The 21,515-nt window shown below is 29.5% G+C and overlaps 2 protein-coding genes and 1 long non-coding RNA gene across 4 annotated transcripts in view; 1 reads left to right on the top strand and 2 right to left on the bottom strand.

The window, feature by feature from the left end:
• The window catches only part of LOC106688684 (luciferin sulfotransferase), a 63,727-nt gene extending 53,614 nt beyond the window's left edge, over positions 1–10,113 (bottom strand). The window contains exon 1 of the mRNA XM_067049350.1: positions 9,973–10,113. The gene's annotated coding sequence lies outside the window, so the exon portion shown is untranslated. The remainder of the gene's footprint in view (positions 1–9,972) is intronic.
• On the top strand, positions 5,649–10,109 carry LOC106688685 (uncharacterized). Its single transcript, XR_001344352.3, has 3 exons — positions 5,649–6,517; positions 6,597–6,673; positions 10,007–10,109. It is a non-coding gene; the product is annotated as an uncharacterized lncRNA (long non-coding RNA).
• A 4,084-nt stretch (positions 10,114–14,197) lies between the features above and the next one.
• LOC106688688 (sulfotransferase 1C4) overlaps positions 14,198–21,515 on the bottom strand; it is an 11,317-nt gene continuing 3,999 nt past the window's right edge. Inside the window, exons 2-6 of one of the 2 annotated variants that reach the window (XM_067049349.1) lie at positions 20,847–21,163; positions 20,248–20,342; positions 18,240–18,420; positions 14,426–14,523; positions 14,198–14,345 (exon numbers count right to left, since the gene is read on the bottom strand). In XM_067049349.1, the coding sequence (XP_066905450.1) occupies positions 14,337–14,345; positions 14,426–14,523; positions 18,240–18,420; positions 20,248–20,342; positions 20,847–21,163 (700 nt within the window). In that variant the 3' untranslated portion in view covers positions 14,198–14,336. Of the gene's footprint in view, positions 14,524–18,239; positions 18,421–20,247; positions 20,343–20,846; positions 21,164–21,515 lie in introns of both variants that reach the window. The other variant, XM_067049348.1, reaches the window with a different exon arrangement.

The raw sequence follows: 21,515 nt of genomic DNA, 5'->3' as shown, positions 1-21,515 counted from the left end.
TTATATTAAATTAAAATATTTAGTGTTTAGACGAGTGTTGATTGTAAAAGGAAAAGGTAAGAAAAAAATATTATTATATGTCATGTAAATTGTATATGTGTCCGATCATGGATTGGTAGCAACCCAATGTATTTGGGCAGCATGGTGGAAATTGTTCCACTTGTTCATGTTATTCTTATTATTTATTACTATATTTATTATTTATTTTTATACAGTTAAACCCAGACCAACTTATTTAAATACAATTACCTAATAATCTTCCCATTGGATTTTATTCATAACTTTATTATTGAATGTCAGATGTACTTAAATATATGTTTTATAATGATAAAATATTATAGATGAAAGGAATATGGTCCGGGTGCGGTAAAAAAAACTCAAATAGTAGAATTATACTATTATACTAAAATAGTATAATTCTACTATTTGAGTTTTTTTTACCGCACCCGGACCATATTCCTTTCATCTTTACACACGGTCAATAAATAATCTTCCTGCATAAAATATTATATAATACGTTCCTTTGAATACGATTACATTTTCTTCAATTAAATTAAAATCAATCAATCCACTTATTATATCAATCGATTCACTTATTTATTACAATATTTGATTGTATAAGTGCAAATTATTGTTCGATTCACAAGTGAAGACTATATCTCAAGGGGTAATAGTTCAAGTACCTATTAACACCGTATTGACATTTCTTTTCTTTTTCTTAAGCATGGACTTGTGCAATTAGTAGGTGTCCGAAATTTTTAGATTTGTAATAATTAACCTAATATTAACAATTTAGTTAACATATATATTGTGAACTAAATTACATTTAACACAGTAGTCCCCAAACGGTGGTCCGTGGACCGTCGACAACGCATACTATTTTGATGGTTTATTGTTAGAAATATCTTTCTGATAGTTGGGCACAAGCTGAAAGGTTTTGGGTGAAAATCACGATAAAAGTGAGTCAAAATGAACATTTAAGCAACCTGATTTTCAAATATTTTCTGTAATAGACTTCTATTGGTTGGAAACTACTGACATCAATATACAAAGTATATTTGTATTTATTATATATTTGTACTACTTTACACAATTACTTCTTCATAAACCGAATATTTGTCTTCGAAGATTCGCTAATACAGTAGCGCTTACTGACAAGGATTTTTCATTAGATAATTATTTTTTAAGGTACATTTTCGCCCTTGTGTGTCAAATTAAAACAACAAGTAAATAAAATACTTGTAAATCGTTTTGTAATTACACGGTGAAGAAACCGATAATGGCTAGTCAAGATGCGCTAAGTTGAAGCCTAATACTTTTGCTGAGGTTGAACTTTCTTAAGTCCTACTTTCAGGTCAGATTCCTCCAGGGCCACAGCAGGTGAAGTAGTAATAGTTGAAATATCTTGCAGTTAAAAATTACACAACACGAAAGCAACTTAGCAATATTATTATCTGTTTGATCTGACGGAACGAATATGGAGGTATTATCAACTACAATTTGAATACTAATATGCTGAGGGAGAGGGATAGAAAACACTATTTATCAATTTATTATTCTATCTCTTCAAACTCCTTCAAGGGCTAAGCAAAGACTGAAGAAGTCTTTAGTAAATTGAGGACGAAATATTAGAAAGATGAATTGAGCATTATAGAGTTAAAAACTCTCAAAAGGAAAAAGGTATTGCCTGTAGAGATGGATTTTGGAGGAGGTCGGCTAGAGTTTCAAAGACGCAGCGAGTCAGAACTGAGAATATTACAGAAATAGTACAATAGCCCAAGAGGAGAAAAAATAATTAAGATATTATAACCGCAAATTTAGATTTTTTTATCGTTGCCCACGCTCAGCGGAGAAGGGGGTGAGTTAAAGTCAAATAAAAAAATATATATAATCGCAAAAGGAAAAAAACAAAACAAAACAACAAAGAATAAATTACTCCTTAGGCGCCACGTTATTTTCCTTGGAAATAACGAAAACCCCGATGCATTATGCTCACAATATAACTAAAATTTACCCCTATGTAAACAATTGTTGAATTATGACCACTGGCGAATATCTTTACATGTAGATAACAGAAAACCTAGGGGTGTTACCGACCCACCTGTTGAATTATCGTAATATTCCGTGAACAAGAAAAAAAAAGGAAAATTAACAAGTTGAAAGCAGAGACAGAACAGCAGAACTATATGTACAAAAGTTTAATAATACTAAGAAATATATATACAGAGAATGAAAAAGGAAAAAAAAATAATTCTTATCAATTAATAAAACAATTAAAACTTATAGGTAGACCTAACTTTAATTTATATGCTTAACCTTAATAACTATATTTACATTATTATTCTCTTAACCAGGACATGCTGAAGGAACGTCACTGCACTCTATCCCCACTTCTAGTGTTAATGACCGTCCATTGAAGTAGAACACAATAATTTTGAAAAACAAAACATATATGACAACATTTCTCATATGGTGATATTCCAGTTCTAACAGTACAGACAGAGGGCCTTTAAACTATAACCACTTCACATTTAACAATCGTAACGTGTTCCGAAATCAAACTGTCACCTTCACTAAACCAAAACCCACTCGTCTGAACATACGTGTTCCAAAATCAAAACTGTCGCCTTCACCAAAAAAAAAAAAAACCCACTTGGATCAAACATATCGCTCGTGTTCTGTTTTCACCATGACAACCGTAACACCTCTTGTCTACACAGATATCACCAGTGTTTTTATTTCTCCATGGCAACCGTAACAATATTTCACCCCAATTTTTTATCACTTAACTAATGAAAACTATGTGTAGTCAAAATTAATGAGTCTGTCAAGTATAGGTAGGGGGAGTAAAAAATGGCGGCTGTTTCAAAACGTTAACAAAATATATTTTACATTCGGAGCTCCAAACCTTTATAACTACCAACAATACTAGAAAAATAAAAGAGAACACAATTAAAAGTAGAGTAAACTTGCTAAAATCTAAGACCAAATCGAGTTATTTACGTCCAATAGTTCCCGAGATAGCTTTTTAAAAATCAGTAGTTAGAGAATTTATTTTGAGAAATCTATACCTCAGAAACAATTCGACGTTCAGATGTCTATTAGCACTCCAATGAAAGCTAGTTTCATAAAGTAGTTTATTACGTTAATCTTCGTAGGAGGAGTAGTTTTCATGATATTCGACAAAATGTTGATTTCTAGTTGTTCGGACAAAACATTTGATTCATGAAAAAATATATCTTATATAGGAACCATAAGACGTACAGAAGTCTGCCACCACTCAAATTAAAGTTAATAAAATGTACCATAAAGTAGTTTATGACGTATATCTTCGTAGCCGTCGTAGTTTTCATTATATTTGATAAAATGAATTCACAAAGTATTGATTTCTATGACGACTTTTTGGATTTATGAAAAAAAATATCTCGGGAAGTATTAGATGTACAGATGTCAGCCAGAACTCAAAATAAAGGTAATTTAACTTACTATAAATTAGTTTATTATACGTTTCTTCTTAGGGTAGTAGTTTTTATAAAATTAGTATGTGAATATGACATTTTATCCGAACAACTATAAATAAATTTATTTTGTCGAATATCATGAAAACTACTGCTCCTGCGAAGATAAACGTAATAAACTACTTTATAGTACATTAAACTAGCTTTAATTTGAATGCTAATAAACATTTGTTGAGATATAGATTTCTCAATTTAAATTCCCTTACAACTGATTTTTCAGCGCATTTTTTATGAAATGTTGTATTTAAAAAAGTTATATCTAGGAACTATAAAATGTAAAGATCTTTATGAGAGCTCATATTTTAGTAAATTTACTCTACATTCAATAATGTTCTCTTAGGTTTTCTTTTATTGTTGGTAGTTTTAAAGTTATATGGCTCTGAATGAAAAATTAATTTTGTTTAACGTTTTCAGACAGCCCCATTTTCTATTACCCCTACCTATACTTGGCAGACTCATCAATTTTGACAAGTAATTATAAAAAATAGTAGGTAAGATTGAAACAAATAAGGCCGGTATGAAAGTTCTTTCTTAAAATTGCTGATAAAATAGCACCAATTAATACGGTTCACTAATATTGCAAGATTTATTAGGACAGTGAAGTACAGTACAAGAGAAAGTAAACCTACAAAATTAGGTTTCAGCTTTGCAGAAAAAGTTGACACAGAACCTCGCTTCGGCTAAAACTCTAAAAACATTTAACAGACCTATTATGATCCATCATGGTACTTTTCCTCTGATTATTGTTCTTAAAACGAATAAAAAAGTTATTTGGTTCTTTCATTAATGCTAAAAAAAAAAAAAAAAAAAAGGCCAAACATCCAGAATTCATTTCTCTTACACAATCTCATTTCAGATAAAAGCTTTTCAATCATCTAACTCATTTAGGGGGAGGAGGCTTTGGAAGTGGTCAAAACCTTAAGATACCACCAAAAAATAGAAAAAAAAATGATGGAATGGTAGAAAAACGTTGAGGCCCCCTTCCAAACCAAATATTTGCAAAATGTTTTTTTGAAAACACTTGAGAGATCCAGCCTTGAAAACACTTGTTAAGTGTTTCCTTGGAAACATTTAAAAATGTCACCGATTTGACACTGCCCTTGAACTCAAGTACCCCATAGGAAAGATACAGACAAATATATCCCAAAGCAGCTCGTTGTGTAGCTACAGTTAGATCGCTAATTTTCTAACCTTGTCCATTTCTTCTGCAGTGCAGTCTCAGTTCTTTTATTTTTTTTATATAAGACAAGTGAGGTTAAATGCCAAAAACCTTAATCAATTTTTTAAAAATATAATCTAATATATACAAAAGGAAATGGTCGAATATTTGTCCACAACAAACTTTTGAATTACTATACTGAATATGATAATAAAAAAAAAACTTTTTTAGATTCTATTCTTCCTATTATAACTTACAGTTTGCCATTTTAATAACATCAGAATGTTTGTTGAAAATAAATTAAAGAAGGCAACCATCGCTAACCAGCTCTCATAGCTAACCTCTTTATCACCTCTTATGTTTTTGTATTTATTGTGTGCTTTGTATGTATTTATGTACAATAATTAAGTGTATGGTCGATTTTCAATAATCTATTATAATTATAGCTAATAAAAATTGAAAAAATAATGAATTCATTTTATGAAGTAGCAATGAAATGGTGGAGGTATTTCTTGGAATACCAAATCCCTTATCTTTCTTTTACCTTATATATATATGTATATAAATATACATACCAAAAAATACTTTTTCTTTTAATTATATTACTATCGAAGCAAGTCAGCGATATATATGTATATAGCATTATAATAATAATAATAATAATAATATGTATCGTGATTATTATAACACTCTCCTTTAAAAGTTAACCAACTTAATAGTCTTTCAGGAAAGGAGCTTATTCAATAATTAATTCTGAATGAACTTGACCGAAGTAGAATGAACGTTAACATTGGAATTGTAAGCATGTGACAGCGATAGCCATCGCCGGATGTGGCTAACAAACGTTGCCTTCACGCTTGATGCAATCGTGAGAATTACACTCCTACTTCCTGCACATGCATAATTGCACTTTCTGCTTTCTGAATTCTTGTTCTGATCGATATGCTTTTAAGCACAAAATAAATTTTCATTTTCTAAACAAATATAATTGTACTAATAATATTCAAATTTACAATCATTTTCTTAACCTGCAATGGGACTGGTACAATCATCTAATACTTATACTAAGGACCAATTAGGTCTGCTATCTATGGAGCCCCTTAACTCAAATGAGCCATAGTATTTCTAGTAAACCAAGAAGTGACAAGTTTTAGCCATTTTGTCAAACAATAAAACACCCTATTACAACTTGTTAAGTTATTAGTGTTCACAATGGTGTGAAACTCTTTACAAAGTGATAAAATAACAAAACCTTTAGTAGTTACTCTAACCAGTGCCATCTTTACCCCATGGGCCCCCTTTCTTCTGTGATCTATAAATTAAAACGAATTAAGAATGAACTGGGAAGTAGGATTAGTTCAAGAAAGTTAGAGCAGTTATCACTGATGTTAATATAAACTGATGTACATATTATTATTATTTATTTTGCAATTTCATATATATCTTTTGGAATTTAGTGTAAATTTGAAAACTTTCGCATAGGATTAGTAGGAATGAGTGAAGAAATCTTCCAATAAAGACACTCCTGACATTGTACATACACCTAGCGTAGCTGCTCCAGAGGCGTTTCAGTCTTCTTGCCAGATTCTGTGACAGTGTGTCAGTCAGTAACGTTTGTACCAGTAGGTTGGAGTGCCCAGTGAGTGAGTCCTGAACAGTTTTGTACTATTATTTATTATGTCATTCACAAATGGTAATGACGTAAAAGGGGGTGTGGGTGGTGTATTAGAGGGAATTATATTGGAAGATCTGAAGGTGGTATTTTTCGCAGGAGCCTAACACCTGAGTGGTGTAAGTCCATAACAATCTAAGCAGTATGTTGAATACTTTAAGTTTGTTTGTAAGTAATAATTTATTTTTATGATGTAGTAGTCGTCCAAGTAAAGAAAGTTGGTGATTTTTTTTTTATGTTGTCACAGGTGATTTCCAGATCAGTTGTCTGTTGATCATAAGTCCCAAGTAGTTTGTCGTACTTAAATGGATAGACTTTTAAAAAGTAATTCATGATTTTTCTAATAAAAATTTTGTTACTTTTCAAATATAAAATAGTAATTTTAACTGGTTACAATCTATATAATATTAATCCAATGTTGTGTAGAAAATTATTTGAATGATCTCTATTTTTAATCTAGTGGCCTCATTTTTCAATGTGCCCATAGTCCCCGCTTGGTTAAAGATGATAATCAAATGAACAAATCGTACATTCAATATGATGTGTTTATAACTGTTCTTATTAGTTATTTATGTAAAAATGGATTATACAACTTTAAAAATTAAAATAAATTAATTAGAACACCAAACTATAAGATAAAGAAATACCTTTATGGGTGCCTCAAATCCACCTATTGCATTGAAGGTTAAACTAAAAATAACTTGCTGGGATCTTTTCAATATATCAGTTTTAACTACTTAATGACTTTTTTTCTGTGGGAAAATTTAAAATGACTCATTTATATATTTTTAATTAGTTAAAAAAATAAACCCAAATGCGAATCATGCAAGATCTAACAATGGCTTTCCACAAATCTGGGAAAACGCGGCTTATTTCTTTTAAAATACTAAATAAAATTTCCAAATCAAATTTAATATTAATATTGTAACATCCATAATAAAAAATAATTTTAGTCAAGCAATTAGTTCCTTATCATTTTAAATTCATGTTTGATTCCACAACAGTCTTCAGACCCTCGTGAAATCTTATATTATTGATTAATTACACAATTAATTGAGTAGCTGAATTCATTTAGTTCAATAAAGGACATAAATGCAATATTATTTGAGTCTATTAAACCTATTATAACTTTTTCCTTTAATTATTAATACTAACATTAACAGCAAAAAAGTTCATAGAATTTGTTTTCTATTCTTTGTCCTTCTTTCTCCCATTTGATAGTTAATTGAACTGTTTTTCCTTCTTTGCATTAGTAGAAAACTAAGACTTTAGTTGTACATTAATAATTTAATTATAATATGTATTTACTATTCATATAATAATATACTGTGTGGTCATTTTTATTCTTTGGTCATTTATTTTTTTGTAACATAACTTTGACCAAATATCCTGTAGGAAAAATAACAACAAAATCATTTAATCATACTAACTTAGCATTTTCAGTATGAATGAACCGACAAAAATTCATATTCGAGACTATATCATACACAAAAAACTACTAGGCTTTGTTGATTTTTATTGTTTTAGAAATTGCTCAAAATATTCAGGGTGAACATATTGCCTTTACATAGTAAACACTCTCACATATTTACAAACTGATTTATATATGGAAAAATTTAAATTAAAAAAAATTGGATACAGTATGCCTAAAATAATCACCATAACATAGTTTGTCATTTCAAGTGTACACACAAGTTCATTTCTTCAAACATACATCAAAGTCCAAAACTTAATACTGCCTTAATTCCATTTTCCTGCATATAACACTATATTCCAAATGTACGCCAAAATATCACTACAGTATATTTTCAGGTGGAAAAATAAATTTTGGTCTATTTCAAATTAAACCATCAGGAATTGTGGGATTTGTTGTATGATCCCCTTTCTGGTCATTGCTGACATACCCTGCTTATCTACAGGGTACAACCCTTTTCTTATGCTATGGTGTTTTCGTTTTGTGAGCTCACCACAACCAATACCTACTTTATAATTATACTCCCTGAGCTACACATGGCCCTAATGTCACATCTCTGTAACATTACAGGAATAAAATTTAAGCACATGTTTCCCTTAGGATAAATCTATTCTTAGTATTATTTTTTTTAAATCATATAATTCCCCTGACAATTGATCTAGAAGATAGTCATCTGTATCTCTGGGTAAAATAAAGTTAAATTAAAATTTCAAATTGGTAAGAGATGGACATATTGTCCTTACCAAAGAGATACAGGTATATAACTTTGTTTATTTAATTAAGCTTAAAGTAAACTTAAATAATTAATTTTACAATCCAAGATTCATGATAAAATACTTGGAAAAAGTAAAATAGTTCATATAAAAATCTCTCTTACAAAAACTAAAAAATCTCATCACATAATATTTATATCATATGAGAATGTAAATCGCAACTAGCTAAGAACATAACATATCAGAACACACCTTCAATGTTATGGTAACATGACCAAACAACTCAACTTTGAGAAAATGGGTTTCAAAAATTTTATTTTCTTATCAAAACTTTTTAGCTTGTTATCTAAACTATTAGTAGTTGATTCTTAATCGTGTACTCTTCATTTGCATTACTATTTCATTGAATAAAATCATTAAATAACAAATTATTTAAAAATGCAGTTTTTGAGATATGTTAGCATTGTATTTAAGGTACAAATTGATTTACTCATCTCTTTCATAATGTGAACGAATAATTATTTAAATTAGAAATTATAATTTCTATTATAAGAATTTTTTTCCCAAAAATAAATTAAACATTAATGATAATTTTGTATTAATGATAATGGCACCACAGTATTTTTCATATGTCATGTCCTACTTAAGATATAGGCACAACATAACAAAAAAAAAATACGTTCCTAACTAGCCAAAAATAAAATAAACTGTCTGTAATCTATTTGAACAATAATTTGGAAATGAATGGTGAAGGTTTTATATATGTTCACTATGTTTTAATGAGGTGTTATTCCAAAATCTTGAAGAATTATTTTCCAGCAACCTCAATAATTTATTTGAAAACGGTTATTAACTTATGACAGGTGCATTGTTTCTCAACCCAAAGTGTTCTAAGCTAATGTTACATATACCAATGTATATACCGTTATCACTGATTATAAGTACATTCATTTTGAACTAAAACGTGCTTGATAATTCTTATTAATTCGTCATAAGCAAGAAATTACAAAAATTTTAATTTAAATTTTTATTTTATTATACTACTATTCAGAATATACTAATTAAATATTTAAGGTTAAAAAAAGTAATTATTCAACTATATAGTCATTTGTTGTAAATATATCTTTATATAATTTAAACAAACTATATTATTAATTGGAAAAAAGTAGTTCATAACTATATTAGCCAGATTAGAAAATTTTATCATTTTTTTGCAAATTCTTAGCATCAAATTTCAGTGAGCTACAACCACTTTAAAATTTATTAGGTAATCATGAAAAGATTTTTTTTTTATATATAATAGTAGTTTCATAGATACATTTATGTGTAATTTATTTATTATTATTATATTCATTTATGGTAATTTAAATTGTTAATTTATAGCACTACCTTGGACTAAATCACATCTAATATTCATACTTTAAGCTTGTATTTACCTGATATTGTTCAATAATAACTGTTTTTCATTAGGATATGTCATTCGAGAGCTACAACTTGCAAGTACTTCTTCCTCTCATTACATTACACTAACACACACCGAGAACCAAGGAGGTTAAGGTCATACCCATCAAAGCACAATTAAAAGTGTATTAGTATTTTCTCAACAAATGAAATAAAAAAAGTACATGAATATTCTTTACTTATTTTATTTTACATTTTTATTTGCCTATAATTATTTATAAATAGTCATTTCCGCGTATTTAAAAATACAATTTACACAAACTGTCCTAATTTTAAGAAAAGAATATCATTTCAATAAAAAGAAAAACACTTAAAAAACTGTATGGAAGTAAATAAAAAGAAGCAGAAAATTGATTATTATTTATAAGTATTCTCTTAGAAACAATCACAGTGGAATATTTAGAGTCCTTAAAATAGATATGTCCCAGTTATAGAGCTATGATGTTTTCTTGAATGAATGCCTGCAATGTAACTAAATACAACCTCAATATGTTTTACAATAAATAATTAATGATTTTTTTTTATCTTTTAATCTTGTTTATGAAAAGTTAGAATCACACAAACCTTTAATAAAAAAATATTGTATAGTTTAAGATATTTTATTTATTTTTACTAATAAATTCAAACAACTAATTGATAGCATAATTCATGTTCACTTTCAATATTCATATATTTTCTTGTTTCTTAATGTCCTAACAATTTGTTTCATTTATAACTCAATTTTAAAATTTATTCATACTTATAACACATATTTATGTATTATATTTTGTAGTATTATTTTTATTTTGTATTATTCTTCAGTATACATAAATTTTATCATTAATAGATTATTATTTGTTTTGTTTTTTATTAACAATAAAATATCATCTCACTACAAATCTTATTATTATACAGAAAAAAACACAATAAAAATTATTTAATTATATTCCTCTAAAAATTTCAACATCAATGAAGTAAATAGAAATTCATACTTTAGATTATTACCTATTGAAAGATTATTAAGCTTGATTGTTTGTTGTTTTTGAAGGAAAAAATCAAAATATATAGAGAACATATTGCTTTTACAATGAAAAAACTTTTTATATTAATAAATTAATTTATACATGTAAAAACTCAAACTTATAGAAGGCCAATAAAAGGGATCTCCAAATGTTTGAGAGAAAGATGCTCAGACACATCTACGGCCCAGTAAAGGATGGTTCAGCTTGGAGAAGACGCACGACTAGGGAAGTCTACTTGTTAATAGGTGAGCCTGATGTTGGAAAAATTGTGGGAATTGGTAGGCTGCGATGGGCAGGCCATGTGGCAAGGATGGAAACTGATGAGATCCCAAACAAACTTCTCAATGAGCGCCTACATGGAACACGGCCGAGGGGCCACCCGAAGCTTCGATGGTTGGATGGTGTCAAAGAGGATTCAAGGACCCTGCTCAGAGTGAGGAATTGGAGAGCAGCTGCACTTAACAGACTAAACTGGTGGAAGCTGCTTGAGGAGGCCAGGACCCAGTAATGGGTTGGCGCGCCGATTGATGATGATGATGTAAAACATTGAAAACAGTATGAATTAAGTAAAGACTCAGTAATACTTATTTCGGCACTCCAACCTAATTCTTCAGGTACTGGGATGACTCCATACTTCAAAACCAAAACCAATCATTTCAGAAAGTACTCTAATTCACTTCTAACAATTTTTTATTATAAATTTCAGTGGACACTTCAGGTCTATACTCTTTGAGAACTGGGCAGAGAATGCTGCTTAAACCAACTTAATCCTACCATTTTTATCCACCAACAACAAAAATATTTCCCACCATTACTCAATGAAATCAGTTAGTATCTATCCTATATTTCCATTTGTGTAAAATAACACTACATATTATTTTTAAAAATGAAACAACATTCACTAATAACTTCATGACAGTCCAACTTGTTTGTGAAAAGACAAAAGTTAATTCATATCATAAGTTCATATTTATATTTACATTCAACATTCTTAATTTTCTGATAAATTATTTTATTTTAAATTGATTCATATTATTAACGCATATTTATGTATCCAATACTTTTTCTCTTCCTTATTTTTATGTATTGTTTTATAAATATATTCAACTCCAAACTTTCTTTTTAATAAAAAAATCTATTCATCATTAATAAAAGATTAATAGATATAGTCAATCAGTTACATTAATTAATTTAAACATTCTTCAATGCTCCAATAAATTTTTTCTAATGAACAAGTACTATAATACCTTCGCATTCTGAAAGGAAATAATTTTTTTTTTCCAAGTGCATTACCAAATCTAAGGATTTATTCTTAAGAGGATTGAAACCGGACCAATTTGGTCTCATAAAGATGATTGAGAGGTGTCATTTATATAAAACTTAAAAGCTATTCTAGAAAACTTATATGGAGTTTTTCAGATTTTCCTGGAAGATATTGCTTAGATGAGTTGACTACAATGGCTTACATTTATTTAAGTAAACCATGAAAGTTAGAAATGTAACAAAATTGTTTACTCCTTCTCATCTGTGTCTCTCAATGTTTTACAACTACTTATTACATTTTTTTTTAAAGTAATGATAACCTATATTTCCAATAATAAACTTAATAGATGATATTAAAACATAGTAAATTATATTTTTTTAAATTATGTTTAAAACATACATGCTTGGTTAGAGTTGAATTCTACAAAAATAAATAAATATATAAATTGCTTTATTGGGTAAATATTTATATTTAAAAACATAATTTAACTTCCCAATTGCTTCAATATAAGAATAGGTAGGGTAAGGTTAGAGGGAAGACTCAGGAGGAAGATGTCCAGGAGTACATTAACGGAAGAGGAACTGACTAGAAGAGGAGGCGACTGGTTGTAAAGGATTGGGGTTTATAGTTTCAGCTCTACTAGCAGGTATCTCACACTATTAAGTGAGAGAACTTTTTCTAATTACCAAATAATTTTCTTGTTTTCTTATTTCTGGTTTAATATCTTATACATTTATATGTCCTGATAATATATTAAATTGCAAAACATATTGGTGAGCGGCTTACCGGTATTTTAGTGACTCAGGTTTTTTACTTCTAATCTTCTAATTTTATCTTAGAAACTAATTTATAACTCTTGTAGAGTTTTCGCTCTTTTATATTAATATCTTAAATATACCTATATTACCATTGATTTCAAGCATTATTATTAAGTATATAAGCAATTGAGTGGTTTCTGACAAAATCCCCACTAGTCAAAAATGGAAAAAAGAGAAGTACCATCATATAGTATACAGCATTACACTACTGATTGAATGACTTATTCTGTCAAAAACACCACAGGTCAGTTTTTATAAACCTCAACAAATAAGGCTTTTTGTCAAAAATCTTACAAGCCTGAAATTAATTTGTGAAGAACACTTATCTGTGGTGCTTCAAGCAGTCTCTGAAAAACTAGAGAAAGGTTCCTGAAGAGATGATCTCAATGCTACTGCGTTTTATAAAAACCATGCCACAATCAAACTAGACAAATTATCTGTTTTTAAAAAGTGATAATTTCTCTGGGCAAAATGTCAATATTAGCAACATTTAACATTTTTTTATTCTTTAATACTTAATTGTTAAATTATTTATCTTCTTTAACAAACTAATATCAATTGTTAGTTACTTGAAACTGAAATAACGTTCCTATGGTACATAACTAGATATTAATGCATTGGATTAGTGGGTTTTTTGTTTGAATTCTGCAAAATTTCAATACATTATCCTCTACAGCCAGAGGGTATAATGTTGTATTAATTATTTGGTTCTGATAACATTCCTGGTGTCAACAGATTATTTAGAAATAATTACAGGATGAAGATATATCAAAAACGATTTTTTTTTTTAATTTTCAAAATTGTAATTTTCTGGCCTGTGGGTTTTTTTGCTAGTTATCCTTCAGTTGTGGTGTATTAATGTAATTGTTGAATGCATAAGGTGAAGAGCGTAAATTTGTTTGTAGCTAACCTGATGAAGGGATGATAGCCCTAAAACGTTTTTATGAATTATTTAAATAGAGAAATTTAATCAAGGTAGAATAATTTCACTACAACTAATTATATTAATGAAAACTCATCCAGTAAGAATCTATAATATTAATTAAAAATTAGTTTATATCACAATAGGATTCACCGTCATGAATTAATATGAGAAAAGAAGGAAGGACATAAAAGATCACATAAGAAGAGATAATTTATTTATTTTGTAAACAATATTTTTGTTAAGTAAGAATTTAAGTGATGCGTGAAAAATTACAGGTTCCGATAACTTGTCTTGGCCCGTTAAGGATCGGGAAGCCTGGTTCCAAACACGTTTAGTAACACTTTAACAAAAATTATTTATATTTATTACATTGCTAATTGTTTTTATTATAATAAATATTTATAACTAAATATCAATTACTGGAAATTTAAGGTCAGTATCAGATAGGTTCTTTTTAATCCATTCATTTGCCGCCTTATTTATTTCGTCAGTGAACTCGGGGTTACCACCAACTTTTCCTGAAAAAGAAAAAAAAAAAGTAATACAAATAATTTATTGGAAGCTCGTTGATTGAAGGATTGTAAATAATAAAAGGAAGATTGGAATGGGTGTGATAGAAATAACTCAAATAGTAATTAAACTATTGTGAGTCAACGTTTCGCTCCACTTTGCAGGGCTTCATCAGGACTAAAAAAGATACAAACAACTAAAATAATTTAACAAAGCAAGAGAATATATAACATGAAATAAAAGTAAACTGAGGTTTGGCTAAAAAATGCTTAACATATGTGAAAATTATGAAAAATGAACTAAGTATATTAAAGAAAGTAAACATAAGATGTACTATAAATTGTATAAATAAACATGAATTACAAAAAGGAATTAGACAATTAATGAAAACGGAAATAAAAGATAAATATAAAATTCAGTACACTGTAACTAACCTATTGTAGACAGGTCACTCAGTTTTAAATAAAGTACATAACTAAATTTAATATTAGTTATAAAATCAATGTGGTTTGGAGAAATTCACATAAATTAACAAATAAAAGAAATAATAATAAACAGCTATCCACAAAAGAATTACCTTTAATTTTAAAAACTAAATAATTTTAAATACTGAGAAAATGAAACAAACAATAATCCATACAAGAGAGAACAGATAAACACTTTATTCGAAACAAGCTGTGCCACCCAACTGGATTGTGTTGTGAGCACACTAAATTTAGTTAGACAATGGTATATTGATCTTATATTACATAGGCATAGAGATTAAGTGCCTATTATGTTGAATCTACACGTTTGCCACTTGCAACAAATCCAACACTTGTACAAATGCTTGGTAAACTAAGGAAGCAACAAATGTTGGTATACACATGCTTGTTTTTCTTTTGATTTTTTTTTCGGTTATAACATTCGATTTAATCTATTTTTACTACAAAAAGGAACAAAATAAAGATAAGCGAAATGAAAAGGAAAAGTAATGTAGGTTATAGATGACAAAAATGCCTATACATACATAACATAACCTATAAATTCAACCTTCGTTCTAGAATTTTTATCAGAAACTTTTTAATTTAATTACCTAGACATATCATATCTTCATAAAAATAAATTTGTGATATGTCAATTCAAAAATAAACTGCTAAAGTTGATTAAAAAGGTTTGAAACAATGTAATTACACCGAATCAATAGAATTTTAAAATATAATAATAATAATAATAATAATCTTTATTTATTCTGGGATTGTAATAATTTACAGGCGTCAAAATTAAGCTTCAGAACCTTAGAGTGAAATACAAAATAAAAATTAAATTATAAAACGTCATAAAATATAATAAAATAATGAATTTAAAAAGATAAAAATGAACAACAATAATTAACAGAATATATAAAATAAGAATAAAATAAATATAATAAACCATATGTCATATCATAAAATATAAGATGACAAACACTTCTGATGATAAGTAATAGAAAAAAAAATCAAACATAATTAAACTAAAACTAATAAATGGGCAGGTACAATTTCTCCTAATGTACATATTTCCAAGAATAAACAAAAATCTGAGACATTAAGTACAGAAAATATATAAACCTTGTTTGAAACTTTCAATTGTTACTCTTCCGGAATTGGGTGGACAGAAGGTGGTCGAAGATACGGGATTTGAAGATTGGAAGGGTATTAGAACTACGAATGAAAGAGGGAATAGAATTCCATAGGGATGAGGAAAGATCTACCAAAGACTGCGGTTCGATAGGCACTTACTTCTGAAGGTCGTGAGCGGGATTGCACTGAGGATTTAAATTGAAGGATATCAGAGATGTACGATGGACGGCGGGATTGGATAACTTGATAGAGAAAGGAAGCAAGAAAATATTTACGACGGAAGGAGGGGTAAAGCCACTTCAATTCTTCATAAAATTGGGTGATAGAGGCGTCCCTGGGGACCCCAAAGATGAATCGTACAAAGCAATTAATTAACCGTTTTAATTTTGTTTCGAGATCCTCAGAGACACCTGCGTAAACCACACAGCAATAATCAAAGGCTATAATATACAACCATAAACAAGAGTTAATTATTATCTCTAAAGGTTAGGGAAATTCTTTCATAAATTAGTACACGAAGAGCACAAATATTCATCTTTTGGCAGTTCTAAAGCTATGCAAACTGAAAACAAACGTATGAATGCAACACAAGCACCCTTTGATTTGTGCCCAAAACCCGACACCGGGTCGGCCAAGTTGTACCAACCAATCCAAATAAACCATCTACATGCTTGTGCTTGCCAGACTTTGTCATTGTTTGCCAAACGTGTAGAGGCACCTTTAACATATGTATTATTACAAGATTTTTTTTCGTATTATTTTAGTTCTTTAATATTTTTCTTTATCTATATTTTCATTTTTTTACTTTTTTTGTGACCAGTTTTTATAAAATTATTCTTTTTTTTGTCCTCCATTATTAACTTATATATATATAAATCTAGTTATTTCTTAGTATAATAGTGAAAATTCTAAACATATAGGTACATATATAAGTCATGTATAATTCTATCTAATGAAAACCTAAAAAAATAATGCTGATGAGTTTATATGAACGTGCAATTCCAGGATGCGGAAAAACGTGCGGTCCTATTTGAATTTTTTTTTAGGTTAAATAGGCTTTTTATTGAGGAAGATTTCAGAGCAGTGGACCCTAAATTTTTTGGGTCACTCCATTGCTTTACCGACTGGTTCACCTTCCCTACCGATCTCTTCCACGTGTTCTTGGTAGCCCTTGCTTCCGAGCACCCGGTGATTCCAGTCAAGTGCATGTTTCTCTATATTATTTCCAGATTTCCTTAGGATGTGGCCAATCCACTTTCATTCATTCATTCCAGTTCATCTATTTGCCTGAGGTTAGTTCCCTGCCTTGATTCATTATTGGGAATTATTTGAATACAATGGATGCCAAGTATTCTTCTCAAGTATCTATGAGCTACTTGAAGTTTTCCACATATTTCTTTTAGTGACACTCCAAGTTTCGGAAGCATACAACAGTTGTTTAATTCAGATACTCCTAGGGGTAATTTTGAACACAAGATAGTGGGATATTATCAGAATTGATTGGTAAGCTGGTATTTGAACTATAACTAACTTTTTTTTTTTAAATATAACTGATTTTTGAATTATATTGAGCATATTGAAAAAAGGAAATAAAACCTATGTTCTTGAATGAGTAATACAAAAATGATTATATGTGGGGTTTAGCCAAAAGGTTGTAAATATAGTTTAGTTGGGTAAGTATTTAAATTAATTTTGACGATTGATCTTGAGTGGGATAACAAATAGAATGATACCATTTTACTTGGATGATGATTGATTGATAACTATTGAAGTTTTCTTCTTTTTCCTGCCTCTGCCCCTTCGTCTGGGTGCGGTGTATAATTACACATTGGCTAAATTTGTATTACGTATTGGTAAAATCAAAGTGGTAAGGCACTATGCTTTTAACTTCAAGGACCCAGGTTCGAATCGGATTGGCAGATACTTATTTTTCTATTACACTGTAGTCCTGAGTCAACCCTGTGGGTTCTGGAGCCTTAATACCCTTAATTAAAGAAAAATCTAGCGGATGAATATTGTAGCAATCGCCTCCTTGTATAACCGTCGGTCTAAAACGGTGTTTCCTTACGAAGCACTGAACCGATGTTAACGAACGGTTTACATTATTATTAGTAAAACTTTACCTCTCCTAAAAAATCCCTGTTCTCCTGCGTTTGCAATGCCTATGATGGGAATATTTTCGTGAGTTGTAACCACTTTACGAAAATTATCGATGTTCAAATGAGCACATAATTTCTGTACGTCGCTCTCTGTAATATTTTTTCCAAGGAACTCTGCCGTCTTCTTTATAGACTCGCCCATATTCTAAAAAATATAAAAAGAGAATCAGTGAAAAATGGAAATAAAGAAAACGTTATAAAATTGTATGTTAACACTTCATGTATTTCAGTTTCAATTTATTTTTTGTGAATTTCAATGGGATAAAAAAGAAACGTTAGGCGGCTGTTTCAAAACGTTTTCATTCGGAGCTCTATATCTTTAAAACTAACAAGACTAGATATCCTAAGAGAAAAACATTTTAAGCAGAACAAATTTACTAAAATATGAGCCCTAATGGTGCTATTTAAGTTCAATAGTTTCTCAGATATAGATTAGATTAAAAGCAACATTTCATAAAAAATTTACTGAAAAATCATAATTGAATTTATTTGAGAAATATATATCTCAAAAATCATTCGATGTAGAGATGTCTATTAGCAATTAAATTAAAGCTAATGTAATGTACTATTAAGTATTTTATGACATATATCTTCGTAGGAGAAATAGTTTTTATGGTATTTGACAAAATAAAATCACAAAATGTTAATTTTTAATTGTTCGGAAAAATGTTTGATTTTTGAAAAAATATATCTCAAGAACCATAAGACGTACGTATGTCTGCCATTATTCAAAATAAAATTAATTTAACTTACTATAAAGTAGTTTATTTCACACCTCTTTGCAAGGTTAGTGGTTTTTAAGATATTTCGCATAAGAATGAAATTTTGACAAAACTACTATAAATCAATTTATTTGAGCAAATATACAACCTACTACTACTCCTATGAAGATATACGTCATAAACTACTTTATAGTACATTAAACTAGCTTTAATTTGAATGCTAATAAACATTTATTGAGATGTAGATTTATCATTTTAAATTCACTAACTACTGATTTTTCAGTGCATTTGTTATGAAATGTTGTATTAAGAAAGCTATATCTCGGGAACTATAAAACGTAAAGATCTTTATTAGAGCACATATTTTAGCAAATTTACTCTACATTAAATAATGTTCTCTTAGGTCTTCTTGTATTGTTGGTAGTTTTAAAGTTATATGGATCTGAATGAAAAATTAATTATGTTTAACGTTTTCAAACAGCCGCCATGTTTTATTCCTCCTACCTATACTTGGCAGGCTCAATTTTGACTAGTAATTATACATAGTTTTTATTCAAATAATCATAAATTAGGGAGAGATAACTGGGTTTTTTTCTCTCATGGGCTCTTGTACTATATAACTTCAGCAGAATTTAATAGTTAATGGAAAGAATAGGTTTTTTTTTTTTTGACTAATTAAAATTCTAAATCGAAAATTTATTTAGTGTATTTTAAAATTTAATTTTTCCCAACCAAATATAAGTTAATTTTGTGATATAACTTTCCTAAAGATATACTGCCTTTTTAGTAGAATATTCCTCAATTTTGATTAATTTATAATAAATTGCTAAGCTCTGTAGGATTGAGGACTATTTTGTATTTTCATACAACTTCAAATTTCATAAAAATACATTCTAATAAAAGTGTTTATTTATTGCGGTGGTGACGTCATAATTAAATAAAGCATTAAGGCATAGTTTTGGCACCGAATATTACTCCTCCAGTAATTAAAGTGAGTTTCAACCTCATTAACCCTGACTTTTATCAACACTTTCTTCATCAAAGAGTCATCGTTGAACGAATCAAGAAATTCTCTGTTAATTTTTTTATGGATGGAGGATGCAAATAAAAAATAAACAAATAAACGTTACCATGAAAAAAGTCATGTTTTTTAATATGGACTCCCTGCGTGCAAGTAACATTGCATTTTCTGATGAAAGGGTCACTCGAAAATAGCAAAGAAAAAAAATAGAATTAGTACAAATACTTACTTTAACAATATCTTCATAAAACAAGAATAGAACATTTTTCTTATGCCTCGCTTCCCATCCTTCCTTTATATGTTCCCAATATGGAGAGAAAACCACTGTAACAAATTAAAAAATAATCACATACATAGTATTGGTAATAATGTGAAAACAAGTTTTAGATTGTCTCCTTGAAAATGGCCGAAATGTTGGAGGTTTTAAAGTAAATGGTTGAGAGTAAATTGTATCATTGAAGTTTGTGTTATTATTAATATAAACCTCTCTCAAACAATCAATTAGTAAATAAAAAATAGTTATCAAGTACTTATTTGTTTTCTGCCGACGTTTCGAACCACAATCTAGGTCTTCATCAGGGCTGTTGGATTGGAATGTAAATAAAGACCCATCAACAAGATCCTAGTTTACATTTCCACCCAACAGCCCTGATCAAGACGACGAATCGAAACGTCGGTAGAAAAATTAAATAGTCGATAAATATTTTTGCTTCCTTCTTGGCCGCAGCTCTGACCATCACCTTCAAATTAAAAAATAATTATTCTATCCTCCAAGGAACAAATACGTTTCAAAAATCGAAGAGAAAAAATAATCATAATAATACTCACAGAGATCATCTTGAAAATATTTCCAGTACTTTGGAAAGTCTCCTTGGTAATCGTGGACCCTGAGGAGTCGGTTGTGATGATAATAAGAAACGGCGACATCTTTGGGGTTCCTGGCGACATAGATGACCTTAGACTTCTCGCAGAGGTCCGGCGGGAGCAGAGAGAATGGAAGGTGAGTCTTGATGTGCCTCGGGGATGCCAAGTCCATCTCGTAGACTGGTTTCTTCCAATATGCTAATTTCTCGTTTACTACTGGGTCGTTCTTGTTCAACTCCCTAAGTTCCACGTGAAATTTCTCTGTATGCAAAAGCGAAAATCTGCACAAAAAAGAAGACCGTATAAACGGTGAATTCGGGAATCAATTGTCACTCTTCTTTCTTTCTAGATTTTCGATTTTGACCGTAAGAAGTAGATTGTAGGAAGATAGTCCGGGTGCCGGTTATTAAAGTTATTAAAATAGTAAAAGAAAACTATTTATTCGTTCGTTTCGTCCCACTTTGCAGGGCTTCGCCAGGGCTGTCAGATTGAAACAGATATGACAACTAGTCGTCTATTTTGATACCTTTATTGACCGCCACCCGGGCTATTGACTACCTACAAAAAGAACTATTGTTAGATAATTTTAGAGAAATCCGAAAATTGCTAATTGTGTTTATTTGAGTGCTCATT

This window comes from Halyomorpha halys, unplaced genomic scaffold (assembly GCF_000696795.3).
Source record: "Halyomorpha halys isolate HHAL.00 unplaced genomic scaffold, Hhal_1.1 Scaffold1176.1, whole genome shotgun sequence".
Classification (NCBI taxonomy): Eukaryota; Metazoa; Arthropoda; class Insecta; order Hemiptera; family Pentatomidae; genus Halyomorpha; species Halyomorpha halys.
Note: the sequence above shows the minus strand (reverse complement) of the source record. Positions and strands in the feature narration are given on the sequence as shown.